Genomic DNA, 14237 nt, shown 5'->3' on the forward strand with positions numbered 1-14237 from the left:
GTTGGTCTGGGTACGATTGCGGCCCGGCGGTATAGCCGGCCCGACAGGCATGACAGCCATGGCCAGCCCAATGGCACACGGGCGGCCTGTCAGCCCAGCCGGTCCGATAAAATAAAAAATAGCTATAAAATTAAATATATATATATAATAGATAAAAATATAATAAAAAAATAGAAAATAGATAAAATAGCTACAAAATTAAAAAAAAATAGAAAATAGAAAATAGTCAAGTCCATGCGTACCGGGCCAGATCGTGCCTAGCTAGATCGTGTCCGTGCCGGCACGTCGTGTCGCGCGCTCCATCCAGACTATCTCGGCTCGGATCGTACCGTGCTTAGACCGTATTTACAGTATCATACTCAAATCAGCTCAATAGATATGACCCATTTAAATATCTTTACGGATCGATATGGAAAGCCAGAGGATCGATGCAGCCTTTGAGTGCATCCAATATAACTCTCCAGTGGGCTCTCGAGACCATAACGCAATCTTGCTCGTTCGTGCCCCTTCGTCACAAATAACGCAAAGGCCGGGCACTGCAAGCGTGTTCTCGAAAGAACCTAGTACGTACATGGCGTGGATTAAACTGCCACAGGTGGGGCCATGCATGCACTGATTAAGAACTTTGGAGAAGCTAGGTTTCATGGGTTAGTTGCTTTGCTAATCAGAAAGGCGCTGAGCCCAGTTTTTATTCGTCGGTATCCTCTTTTTTGCTACTTTAGACAGGGTCACTTTTTTCAATTTTACAGTGGCAAACTCCAGATGAGAGCCGACATATCAGAGACTCTTCCAAATGCTTTGTGTCATGCTTTTGACCTAATTTTTCAGAAGAACTCCCTGGAAAGCCATTCAAAATATCTTTATTCAATTCAGAGAGAGCTAAACATTTCATAAAACGATGCACACAGCCTGGATGTGATGGCTAATGGTTTTGCATGCAAGTTCTCACACGTCACCGGCTGATACATGATGAGAGGCTTAAATATTTGATTTCAGTGTAAACCTACATAATCAATGCACAAATGATGAACTAAAATGTACCTCAGACAATGTACGGGCTTCGATGAGCTCTTTAACATATTCTTAGCTTTAGGGTTTTAGCATAAACATCACCAGGATCGATAAGCTAAGCATAAGATTAATACAAAGATACGATATTTTTTAACGAGATTTAGTCATCGTACCTACATCTTCAGGGCATAACTACGGACGCACCTTTTCATATGATTTGTTTGTCTTCGATGCGGTTACACGGTGATATCAAATATTTATAGACTCGGGAATAGAAGTTTGACTACAACCCTATTTTTAATCTCATATAATTATAACTTAAATATATTTGTAACCAACTCTATACACATATTCAACATATATCGTAACATTTGGTATGCTCAGGAACAACATAGCAAAGCGTGCACCTCAAAAAGCGTGCATCTTAACACATACTCTTGCAAATGTAGATCATTTTAGCCTCTTCAACTATTCTCTAAATATAAGTTATTCTCGAACTTCTATACATTTTTTTCTCTTTTATTCCCGTCTTGCCCTTGTTTAATAAATGCTGCCATTTGTAATCAGAGGGAGTATTGTATTCACACTTAATAAGTTTGAAGAACTACCAAGCATCATGGGGTTTATGGCCATGACTCTTGTTCCCATAACTATGTCATTTACTCAGTCCACATTGCACACTATATTTTTTAAAAAAACAAACAAGAGATCTGCCTATTATATTAAAAAGAGTTAGGCCCAGATGAGCGATACAACAAGCCCAAAAGGGGAAACACCACCGCATACAACACCCTCCCAAAACCATACTGGGGCCAGACACCAAAACGATACCAACTAACAGGACAACCTCTGAGACAGGATACAAGAGGCTGAAGAAACTACAGTCACCACAACCACGAGACAATTCATCCACCTGGCAGGAACACCTAAGAAACAATAGTCGAAACACTAGCAACAAAGTCCCACATGACGCGACCATCTAAATGCACAAGCGAATCAAGTAAGGTCTTCGGAAATAGCTCCTTGAGGTTTTTTGCATATCCATCAATGAGGTTTTCATCAATCTCTCCATCCTTTCTAATGATGCCCAAACCCTTCAAAATTGGACTGCCTCGCCCTTGCTTTAGTTAGATGGGCATTTTTGCACGAGATGGGCTTCTGAGACGGCGGTGGCTTGACTCGTAAGCTCTCCAGCTTGAGAGATGGTTGCTTGACCTTGGAAGGCTTTTCGTTGGTAGGAGTGTTGACATCCTCTGTAGCGTCAAGGAGCTTTTTGACCTCGGAAGGCCTCTTAGCAATAGGAGCATTGATACTGCACATTATTAAGTGAAAGGCTCTCAAGAAGCGGTCTTCAGGCAATTATCGCAGGGGCTAGGTCCGCCTTTGCACATTTGCATGTTGTATTGTTCACCAAAGTGCTCCAGAAGTGCCTGCCTCCGGCATTCAGTCTGCAGGGGGGGAATCATCAGTCGCATATGCAGCATTTTCAATGACATACTTGTACTGAATCGTATATTTACCTTCAGCTCACAGTATGCCTGCATCTTCTTAGCTTGCTCCATTGCGACCTTGAATCTCTCACTCTTGAAGTTGTCTGCGTTCCTCAACATGCACACAATACGGCTGAAATCTTTCTTCTGGTATAGTACGATGCAATGTGCTGGAAGATCATCTCTTCCCGCCCTCCCAGACTCCTGATAGTAGCTTTCTATTGATTTTGACATGGTGTTGTGGATAACGAAGCGCTGCAAAGTGAAATATTAACATGAAAGATGAAACTTGCAGAGATCAAAGCCACAAAGCATATGCTAATGACAAACACATACCACATCAGGCTTGTCGATCCCCATACCAAAGGCTATAGTAGCACAGATGACTTTGACCTCCCCACTGTGCCACTTTTCTTGGACACTGGTTCGCTGACGAGCTGCCAAGCCGGCATGGTAATGTGCACATTTTATCTTGTATTTCTCCCTCAAGAACTTGGCAGTGTCTGCACATTCATTCTTCGAGAGACAGTACACAATACCAGATTTGTTCATGAAACGCTCTTTCAGGAGATCACCCAACTGCTTCTGGGCAGTTTTCGTCTTGCCAATCACCTCATAATTGAGATTAACTCTATCAAAGCTCCTAATGAGTGTCATAGCATTAGAGATCCTCAAGGCACTAAGGATGTCCTGCAGATTCCATCCAGTTAACAGTAAGCAATTCCTGCTCCAAGCTGTAGTGTGAGAAAGCGCTTTATTACCTTACGAACAGATTCAGTTGCTGTCGCAGTTAAAGCCATGATTGGGACCCCAGGGAAGTTCTGCTTCAGGCATCCTAGGCCTCGGTAATCTGGACGGAAGTCGTGTCCCCATTGACTGGTTTAGAAATGAAAATCAGAATTACTGTCAGGAAATAGCTGCTTCCTAAACAAATATCAGAAAGGTTGGATTTATGCATTACCTTACACAATGTGCTTCGTCGATCACAAATCTTGCTAGCAGTCCCTATTTAAAGACGTTTATAATACCTTCTATCAGTTAATCTTAAATTACAAAGGTTATCCTCTGCAGAAAGTAGAATTCAACAGTGAAATTTCAGAATAGTACCCTCTGATTTAAGCCTCTTAGGATCTCCATAAATGAATAGTTCCCGGCAATTCTTTCAGGAGTAACATACATAAGTTTGAAGGACGGTTTGCCATTTCTGCAATGAGATGATCAGATGACAATATGACATGTGGAAATAATGGTACGTGATCTGTTCTGAAGGTAGTTAAGTACTCTGCAATGTATCTCTAGCAAAGAAAATTCTAAAATAAAGTGCATTATAGATCTTATCGCAAAGTTCACAGACACCAAATAATGTTTACCTAAGCTCTTGGATCACGGCAGATGCCTGCGAAGCAGTTTGCTGAGAATTCAAGAATGCTGCTGGTATCCCAAACTTGTACGTTAATGCCACAATCTGATCCTGGATAAGTGACAGTAATGGGCATACAACAACACTAACGCCCGGGTGCAATGTTGCAGGAAGCTGCAAGAATAGTAATTTCAATGAAGTTTTCTAGGTCCTGAGTCTCCGCACAAACAGTGTTAAAAGAACAATGCTGAACAAGAATCACTGACCTGATAACACAGGCTCTTCCCGCCACCAGTTGGCATAAGTACAAAACAGTCTCTGTTATCCATTGCAGCCCTGCAAGCTTCATACTGCAGGGGCCTAAAGCTTTTGTTGCCAAAGATGACAACATTGGCAAAATTGATGTCGTCAAGGCAACAGAGCTGTTCATAATTCAAAGTTTCTCTCTTTTGATGAAATGTAGTTGGATGCCTCTCTCTATTTGAAGTGGGAGTTGTTGACTTGTATCTATTGGTTCCTCTGGTCACCTTCAAAAGTATAAATTGGGAAAGGCAAAGATTAACAAAAAATTGCAGCAGAAAGGCAAAAGCAAATTTCACTTGTGTGGAGATCACAGTAGATTATTTTTCTTAAAAAAAAAAAAAGAACACAATAGCATGTTTCATATACTGTCTGAATGCAAGCTCAATCACCTTATGGTATAATTTTTCTCAAGAAAATATCCATCACATTGCAAAGTACAAAAGTGAGAATGGTAATGCCCAGTACTGGAAAATCAGGATAGGTGGCTTACAGTAGATTTTGTTGAGCTTCGGCTCTGCATTTCAGAGTTTCTGGATTGTGTCTTCCCCTGGATACAGAAAGAATCGTCACGATGGTTGCCCATTTCAAAATCTGAATCATCTGAGGAAAAGATGAAATTCTCCAAATCATCGGGAGCATGGTGGCTGGATGAATCTGCATTTCTAACTGAATGACTGTCCATAGCAACTCCTCCTTTAACATCAGTTACACCCTTCATCATCATGTCATTCAAATTGCCGCAAGCTTCAGTCTCTATCCCTTTAAGGTCGTCCCATTCGTCGGTAGCTTGTGTCGCATCAGCCAGCGAGGCAAGGAAATCATTGCCACAGTTCTCGACAGTAACAAAATCTAGGCCATCCTCTCCTGTACCAGAAGAATAAACCACCATTCAGTGACCACGAAATCTCAGTAAACAGTAGAAAAAACCATGAGCTACACAAGAAGAGCCCGAAGAGCAGATTGGACAAGCTAATGCGCATCCATCTTTCTGAACAGTATGACTCTTTGTTTTATCAAAACTCAACCTTGCACTCTTGCCAACACAGCAGTACGTGCCAAACCAACAAAGAAATTAAGCAAAATCACAAAAAAAAAATTCTCAGGGGGTCGAACATGTGTTATGAAATGGGACTCATATCAGATTTTGGCATGATGTTTGGCTACTCAATTGTCCTCTTAGTGTTATGTACCCCAACCTTTTCAACATCACTTGTACTCAGGATGAAGCTTTGGACGAATGAAGGATGGAATATGACTTTTAGAAGAACTTTTGGGCTGGTAAAGGTAGTTGAATGGAACAATCTTTTATCTCAGCTTGCAGATATAGGGTTGTCTGCAGCTGATGATCAAATTAAGTGGGCTCTAACAAAAAATGGAGTTTTCACGATGATCAAATTAAGTGGGCTCTAACAAAAAATGGAGTTTTCACGACTAAATCCCTATATGAATTGATTACCTTCCACAGAGTTATTGATCTAAGAATGAGAGATCTATGGAAATCACAATTACCTTTAAAAATCATCATTTTCCTCTGGTTGCTGGTTCATGATAGAATTCAATCAGCAGAACAGTTAAAGAAACGAAATTAGCCGGGCAATCTACATTGCAAATTATGTGGTCTGGTTGAAGCAGATCACATTATTTTCACTTGTCCAGTAGCCCGTTTTGTATGGTGCTTAATTATAGATATCTTTAACTGGCCTCGCATCCTGACGAATGTTTCTATTTGGAAGTGTGTAAGACTTGTAAGCGGGGCAAAAAACAACACCACCACCACCCCTAATTTAGGCAGCGACCTACGAAATGGCCCCCAAGTGGTCATCTATCTCCCCCCTCTCCAATCCATATCCTCATTCCAACGAAATTTCGGGATTGCCCAATCCAATGGACATCGCCACCCCAGCGCCAACCCAATCGGAACCGAAACATCCACGCCCATTCCGCGGGGAGGAAGGCCCGAACCGAGAGAAGAGCGTACCGTAGATCTCGACGAGGCGGCCGAGGCAGGCGGCGGCGAGGCTGCGGTCGAAGCCGGAGTCGACGGCGAGTTCCAGAAGCCGCGCCTTCTCCCTCGCCACCCGCTCCATCTCCGGCGATCTGACCGCCGCCGCCGCCGCGGAACCCTAGCTCCGGAGAGGGAGAGGGGAGTGGGAACTGGGAAGGAAAAGCGCGGGAAACAGGCAGTTGCAGCCGCTGTCTTCCCTCGTTGCGCGCGGAACGGGAGCTTTTTTATTTTTATATTTCAAAAATAAAAAATATATAAAAATAAACATCTGTTTAAAAAAATTACATAATTAACAAGCCTATATCACCTTTCTAATGGATGATGAATTTAAATTAAAAAAAATCGTATTTCTATTGTTCTCAAAATTCAAAACATCATCAAAATAATAATAAAAAAATTTAAAAGAGAATTCCGAAATATAAAAATAAAAAATTCCGCGGAACGGAAAGGGTTAGCTAGGCTGTCTCGTGAGCCGGGCCTTGGGCCAGGGCTCAATAGTGGCCCGACAAAAGCCCTGTAGGCAACAGGTAGCTGGCTCCACTGTGCTCCGCGTCAGCCGTACGATCCCCCACGGACGGCAGTCCCCACGCTGAGCCGTTCCATGAGTCCTAGAACGCGAAATGGGACGGTGGCGCTCCCACTCGCATGTACATGCCTCATTTTTATTTTTCGTTTTTTCCAAAACCTATTGCAGACACGTGAAATCGCATATATGCACTAAAGTAGTAATAGAATTGTCGGTGATATGGGTACCGAGGGTTTCCGAGTCTTAAGATCAGGACAGTAGAGTGTCATGTGGCGTTTTTTCTTGAGGACTTTTCTCCGAGACTTGAGAAGTCAAGTTCTGGAAGATGGTACTCAGGGCCATGAACAGTGGTCCCCGAGCACCCGAGTTCTCCGAGGATCCGAGAAGTACAAGTTCCGAGAAAGAATGTTTGGAATCATGAATAGTGGTCCTCGAGCACTCAAGTTCCCTGAGGACCCGAGCAGGCACAGTTTCAGAAGAGGGCGCTCGGGGCTATGAATAGTGGTCCCCGAGCACCCGAGTTCTCCGAGGATCAAGAAAGAGCATATCCGGGAGAAAGTACTCGGTGCTATGAACAGTAGTCTCCGAGCACTCATAGTTCCCTGAGGACCTGAGAAGTCCTTCGCCGGTGGCCACCATAAGGGCACAGCAGTGAGGTGTCAATTGATGAGAGACCCGATGCTGCATTTAAGAGGGCGCGTGGCCTGTCACTTCCAACCACTCCCTCCACACCTACTGTCAGTCCATGCCTCTGCTTGGCAGGAATGCGTGAGGGCATTTAATGTGGCGAGTTCCATCGCACATCATTCGGCGCGCCTCGAGATAACGTCGCAGAGCTCGAGGCATATCGCATGCCGCTTTGTTGTGTCAGGTTCGCTCTGACCGGGCGAGCACGCGGGGTTACTCGGTGGCTGCCCGGTGAGCCCTCCCCGCAGCACCTGCTGAAAAGCGGAATGATAACGATAGGACCGGACGGGGGTGCATTTTCAACCCCCGTCATATCAAACTGCAGCTCATGATGGTTGCTTTCTATTTATGGCGTCTTAGAACTCGCTCCATCCTTTATGAGCACGCTAACCGTCCTGATGGGTATAAAAGAATGGTGGGTTCTTCGGAGAGTCTGAGAGATCGATAAACCGAGCTCAGGACAGACAACATAGAAGACAACGACTTCCTCATGACCGAAACAAACCGTCGAAGAATAAGAAGCACGAAACTCTAGACTTAGACAAACATCCTTGTAACCTAAGAGATCCTTAGAGAGGCATTTCCTAAGCATTTATAGTATGCACACAGGAGTAGGGTATTACGCTCTGTGCGGTCCGAACCTGTTTAAAATTCTCTGAGCATTTATTTCCTCCTGCATCTGATTATACAACCCACCTGCATCTTATTTACTCTCATTTACTTCACATACAAAATAGATTCAAAATCATCTTCGACCGAATCTCAAAAGAATCTTTCTGATCCTCACTTGTGAAATTCATACTCCGATAATAATCAAACAGATAATCGTAAAAAAAATTACTAGCAGTGCACACACGTCGCTAGAACCTTCTCTCAAAAAATATACAGTAGTTGGTAGAATCTTTTGCACCCAACAACGGCTAAACAAAGCTCACATTCATACTGAATTATTGATCGAAATGCAGCCGTTGTCGAAGGCGTAGTGACGATGATGATGGAGTAGGGAGTAGGGAGTAGTGTGTGTATGGACGTAAGCATGCCGCGTGCGTGGAGGAGAGAGAGAGAGAGAGAGCAAGAGAGCAGATGCGCATGGGGAAGGGGAAACCAGGCGGGGAAGTCGGCCGGGGCACGTTACCACTTGCAGAGTTGCAGTCGGGCAGTGGAGGGCACCTACTGCATTTCTCTCTCCTCTGCTTCTGCATTTCATTTCTCTCTCCTCATGCCTCTTGGCCTAGGGACTAGCAAAAAGCTCTCCTCATGCCTCCCTTCTCCCTCCTCGCCATTACTCTTCCGTGCAGTGAGGAGTGAGCTACAGGAAGAGGAGAAAGAGGCCACGAAATATAAATGAAGGAACGGCGCCTGCACGCATGCATGCCATGCTGCGTTCTATAGAATACAAGTGCTAGGGTTTAGGCCGCGGAGCTGACCTGATCTGCACGGCACCGGCGATTGGGTGGCTGGCTAGCTAGAGATCGACGGAGCCGAGACGTACCACGCGCTGGCTGCACTGTGCGCCGCGTCAGCCGTACGATCCCCCACGTGGACGGCTGTCAGAGAGGTGGCCCACGGTGCCGTCCTTTGGGTCCCATGGCACCGACTGCTGCTACTAGTACAGCACTTGACTGCATTTCCCAAGCGACTAGCAACGTCTTGCGCAGCGGCAAAGATCGTACAAAATTCTTTTATTTTAGATAGAAAAACTTTTGATAATAGAATCCTCCTAAAAATACTGGGTTAGCTACAAACAGTGCAGGCCCTCTCACCTTCAGTAGCGATGAAAACAATTGAAAATGATCGAAAAATATCCTAAATTACTTTTTATTTTACTTTTACATTTGTTTATGGAATCAAAATCGGAACGATTATGATAACGAAGATATCAGAAACTTAAAAAACGGAGCTATCGGAATGAAAACATATCGATTACGATTGAAAACCGATAGTTTAGATTGGAAACACCGCCCCATACAATATGACTCAAGCGACAAGTCTTCATACAATCGTCGAGGTACGTTCAAGTCTTAACTCGAGCATATAACGACATTACTTATAACTTGTCCATACAACAACACAAGTCTTAACTTGAGTATTCGAATAAATCTTAACTTGACCATGTAAGATACAACGATATAAATATCATCTCTTAAGTCTCAACCTGACAACCACACTAATACTATGATGGACAACAAAATAACATTCTTGCTTCATTGTCGGTCTCAACCTATAGCTCATCCTCTTCATTCATCACATCTGGATCACTTGTTATGTCTTAGTTCTCCTACAAAATTGTAATACATGGAAAAACAATCAGATAGCAGGTTATATAGTCTTAAATAATGTAGACAACTAAAGCAACGTGTTTGGTGTTTCAAATTGAAAGCATTTCAGATTTAAAGAAACATACATCAATCATCAACTTATTAGTGATGGCCTCTACTACTTCGAGATCACCAACAATTGAAGCAATAGTCTTAGAATCTAAAAAGAAATCAAAGACAAGAACAGATAAGTTAGTAAAAAGAAAAGTAATGAATTCTTGCACTACCTGGACCAACAAATTAATGAACTTATCACCTCTTTTAGCAAAACCCAGTCTTTGATGCAAATCAAAGCTTGTACCATCTCAGAATCAAGATGACTGCGATATGGATCAACCACACGCCCACTAGCATTAAAGGCAGATTCAGAGGCAACTATTGACACTTGTATAGCTAGCACATCACGAGCAATCTACGAGAGAATATGATATTTTTTTCCTTGGTTCGTTCACCATGCTAAAATATCAAACTGATCACTATGCTTTAAAAGTGGTTCCGCCATATATTTATCCATCTCATTTGAGGAATCTATATCAGAAGAATATGACTTATATAAGTAGTTTTGAAGTTCCTCATCTTTGATGTCCATAAATAAATTAGATGTGTTAATGTTACTAGGATCTAGTGTCTTGGTCTTTGAAGATGCAGGTGGTGATGTGGCATAAAATTGATACATTTGCTTTAGTACACTAACAGATTCATCAAGTTTAGTTTGGTACAACGCATCACCATAGAATCTCCTTGTGTAGAATTCTACTAGTTTTCTCTTGTACCTTGAACACAATGGCATAAATGATAAATCATAATCAACTAGCAGATTATGGCATAAAAGAACACATATTCGATATAATGACAATTGACATAAAGAAAACACATGTTTGATATTATGATAGATATAAAACACATATTTAGTATTATAACATAAAGGAACACATATTTGATTAACATACCTTGGATAAAGAAAGCTTGCCATAGCTAGAGCAATGTTGGACTTGTTCTAATACTTCTCAAACTTTTTACTCATACAAGATGCCATTTCGCGGAAAGTGGGATCCATATCTTTACCAACACACCAATCCGCAAACAAAGTCTTAATCTCACAAAAACCTTTGTAGAATAAGTTTGCAGATAGATATAAAGTACCAGAGAGAAGTTCAGTAAGATCATAGAATTTCTTCAAGGAAAGAAAAAGTGTTGTGGCCTTGTCTCACTCACCAGAAGATGGACAAATGTGCTCATACCTATGGTGATTGGTGGACTTAAGCCTCATCAATGCAGCCTTGTAGTATAAGGCGTCCCTCAATATCAAAAATGTTGAATTCCATCTTGTTGAAACATCGAGTGCGAGACCGTTATCTGTCTTCAACCCACATTCAGTAGCACACCTCATGAGCTCCTCCCATTGCAATGGAGACCCCTTTACAGCTAAGACAAATGCTTTAAAATTCTCAATTGTTTGAAAAATCACTTAGACCATTTCTAGCAACTAAATTCAGATATGATTGGCACACCTTACATGGAAAAATACACCATCACAAACTAAAGAAGCATGCGTTCTCTTCTTGAGATCAACAATTATATCTTTCACAGCTACTTCATTTGCTGATGCATTGTCAAGAGTCAAAGAAAATAATTTCTTCTCAAGGTTCCATCTAACCATACATTCCGTGAAGCAAACATACAACTTTTCATCGGTATGCTGCCCTTCTACACGGAAAAAATTAACAATCATTTTCTGAATGCGCCAACCATCTTCTATCAAATGGACCGTGACACACATATAGCCTTTGTTTTAATTGGATGTCCACATATACATGGTTGAACTAAAGCGACATCTAAAGGTTTTGAAGTATGAATACAACTTTTCCTTTTCTTGTAAATATATGTCCATTATTTCTTTTCTAACAGTGATGCAAGACTTGATCAGAAAGCTAGGGCGTAATGATTTGATGAGCTCAATAAGATACTCATGCTCAACTATGTTAAAAGGGTACTTATGGATGATAATTTCCAAATGAAACCTTTTCAGACTAGCTTCTTAATCATACCTGTAAGGTTCAACGGTTGGCCTTTCACCACACTATACTCCGACCTCAGATGGGCCCAAAATCCAGTTGTTCCTTTGGTGCTCTGAGCTCTATATCTTGTCTTGCACTTTGGAAAGTTGCATGTTGCCCACAACTGCCTAACCTTTTGGCCATTCACCTCCACTATCTTAATTTTCTTGGTGAAGTATTGCTAGACATCCGATGTGCACTTTCCTGTGCCTCTTTGATTCATGCTGAGGATCCTCATCACTAAGCACAATTGAATCATCAATTGGACCAGTACCTTGTCCCTATGTCCCATTGCTAGTACTTACTGCCACTAGATTAACTGAAGGTGATGCTGTTGTAGGTGTTGCAGATGATGCCGATACACCAACACTCTGACTTGCACTTTCACCTACAAACTTCTTACTTCCTGCCAACAATCAAACAAATCGAGCAATGTTCAGTATATGGTCTCAAGTAGATCAAAAAACAAGTGTATATCAGTACATGGTAGCAGCTAACTTTGCAATTTCAAAAACAAGTGTATATGCTAGCACCTAGCTTTGCAATTGTGATAAATAAGTGTATAATCTAGCCATGTCAGAGTAAAGTGGTAATAAAATATGTTATATGCAGTGCAAGTTTAACTAAGTTTCCATATTGATGAGTACAATTGCTATCAAATAGGATGTGCTTGTTGAATGATTTAGTACTACCTCAATTTGAGTTTAACTAAGCCATTTAAGCATTTGCTACTGCAACAACCAATAGATGAATCAATATTCAAAAGAGTGCTAGCTACTCCATTCGACAGTTTCAAATCCTAAAATAACAGAACATGTTGGAAGTTGCAACTCAACTAGGGCAGTTGGTCGAAACAAGCAGAGCACTCACCACACGAACTGAATTCCAATTGGGAGTGCAAGGCCTTAACTGGAGCAAGGGGCAGCTCCAATAGGAAGCGGCGCATGGAGCTAGTGCTAAGCCCGAGCCGTTGGGCGTTTCTCCGGTCGACGCCATTGTCCAGGTCGACCAGTACACATCAACCAAGCGTCGAAGCGGGAGATCCGGTCACTGGACGGTGTCGTCACCTCGTCAGCTCGACGGCGACGGACACGCGGCCCTGCGACGAATTAGAGGCAGTGGCGTAAGCGCGCACTAGCTCGTGTCGGATCGGAGGCGGCGGCATAGGCCCGCATCAGCCCACGATGGATCAGAGGCGATGGTGTGGCAACGCAAGTGCGCACGGGGCATGGGCACGGTACTAGGGTTCCTCTCATGTCTCCTCAAACCTCAGGTTTGCTTGCGTCGTGTAGGGCTGTGGCTTGTGGGCGGGGTGCGTGTGTGGGCCTGACCTGTGACGCTGTGGGAGTGGGATGGGGTACCGGGATGGCCAAAGCCCGAATGGGTCGGATGAAAAAACGGAATTGCAACCAGTTTCGAATATGCTATACCGGTTTCCGACCATTTCCGAATAAGAACCGAATGAAACAAAAAATAGTGAGGACAAATCAGAAAACGATATGAATCCGTCTGAAAAATTACTGTTCCATTTTTATCCCTAGCCTCCAGCACGAACAAAATGAATTACAGGAGAGAAGCTCTTGTTTAGAAACTTGCTTCTACAGCTCAAAAGATGGACACAACATGGGCTACGTTTCAGCTCTGATGTAGTGGTAAACCTCAAGTGAAGTGACGGTGAGTAATCCTAAATTCTTGGGACTATCTTCTTGTCCTCGGCAAAATTTCGCAATGCAACCATCGTTCGTCTCACGGCGATTGACCTGCTCCAGGTGCCCGCCATGTCTGCTAAGTGTGGGTTTGTTTTCCCGATATTTCGTAAAGCTGCATCCTATAATAAGGTTGGGGAAAAACAGGTTTAGTAAATTTATATTAGTTGAAAAGAAGATTATTTTATTAATTGTATCTATTTGATAGACTGAATTACGTTTTTTTAACTGAATTTTAAGCTATATAAGTAGAGGTAAGAATTAAGATTATAATTATTTACACGTATAAAAGTAATTTGTTGATATTGACGAGTAGATCCGTGTGTATGAGAAGCTACGAAGTAAAGCTTAAATCGGTCCAAGATGAGCTTATATATTTGCATCTGCCAAGCTAAATTATAACAATAAATACAAACAATCAAACTTTTTTTAAAATTCTATACATCCACTGAATCAAGATGGGAGATATATAGGAAATCAAATGTACCCTAACGAGTTACGAGTTAATGATCGGTGGAGATGACATAGCAGCTCCTTCGCCGAGGACCATCCTGCAATTACCCCGTTCGAGAAGGTCAGATCTGATTATTTGACGCAAATATATTTCACGACAACACTCGCCGCGCCCTGTTATTACCATAAGTCCCTGTCTTGGTGGCTCCAGACAAGAATCGAGCACATCCACTATTTAACAAAAGTTCAAGGGCTGAATCGCAAAACATTTCTCCAAGTTAAATCCTCCCAGCTCCGCACTCTCCCACACTTCTCCCACCA

At 42.5% G+C, this 14237-nt stretch overlaps 1 protein-coding gene across 2 annotated transcripts; it reads right to left on the bottom strand.

The window, feature by feature from the left end:
• Window positions 1-1728: 1728 nt before the first annotated feature.
• Window positions 1729-8726, bottom strand: LOC133886179 (ATP-dependent DNA helicase Q-like 1). Of its 2 annotated transcripts, none has more exons than XM_062325915.1 (10): window positions 8518-8726; window positions 4655-5028; window positions 4128-4388; window positions 3872-4035; window positions 3609-3705; window positions 3463-3506; window positions 3263-3377; window positions 2838-3191; window positions 2532-2756; window positions 1729-2459 (listed from the first exon to the last, which is right to left on the bottom strand). In XM_062325915.1, the coding sequence occupies exons 1-10, from the start codon at window positions 8582-8584 to the stop codon at window positions 2349-2351; spliced, it is 1812 nt and encodes a 603-aa protein (XP_062181899.1). In that variant the 5' UTR covers window positions 8585-8726; the 3' UTR covers window positions 1729-2348. The 2 variants fall into 2 exon arrangements, with proteins under 2 accessions (XP_062181899.1, XP_062181898.1); XM_062325914.1 differs by lacking the exon at window positions 8518-8726 and adding an exon at window positions 6143-6351.
• Window positions 8727-14237: the final 5511 nt, after the last annotated feature.

The sequence above is a fragment of the Phragmites australis genome, chromosome 12, assembly GCF_958298935.1.
Source record: "Phragmites australis chromosome 12, lpPhrAust1.1, whole genome shotgun sequence".
NCBI classification, from domain to species: Eukaryota; Viridiplantae; Streptophyta; class Magnoliopsida; order Poales; family Poaceae; genus Phragmites; species Phragmites australis.

What these genes read in the sequence shown, in the direction of transcription:
- LOC133886179 (XM_062325914.1), bottom strand. Translation starts at nt 6,251, where the DNA reads ATGGAGCGGGTGGCGAGGGAGAAGGCGCGGCTTCTGGAACTCGCCGTC. An exon ending in TAAGAGGCTTAAATCAGAGG is followed by an intron (nt 3,507 to 3,608) that starts GTACTATTCTGA and finishes GTCTTTAAATAG; the next exon opens with GGACTGCTAGCAAGATTTGT. An exon ending in GGATCGACAAGCCTGATGTG is followed by an intron (nt 2,757 to 2,837) that starts GTATGTGTTTGT and finishes TTCACTTTGCAG; the next exon opens with CGCTTCGTTATCCACAACAC.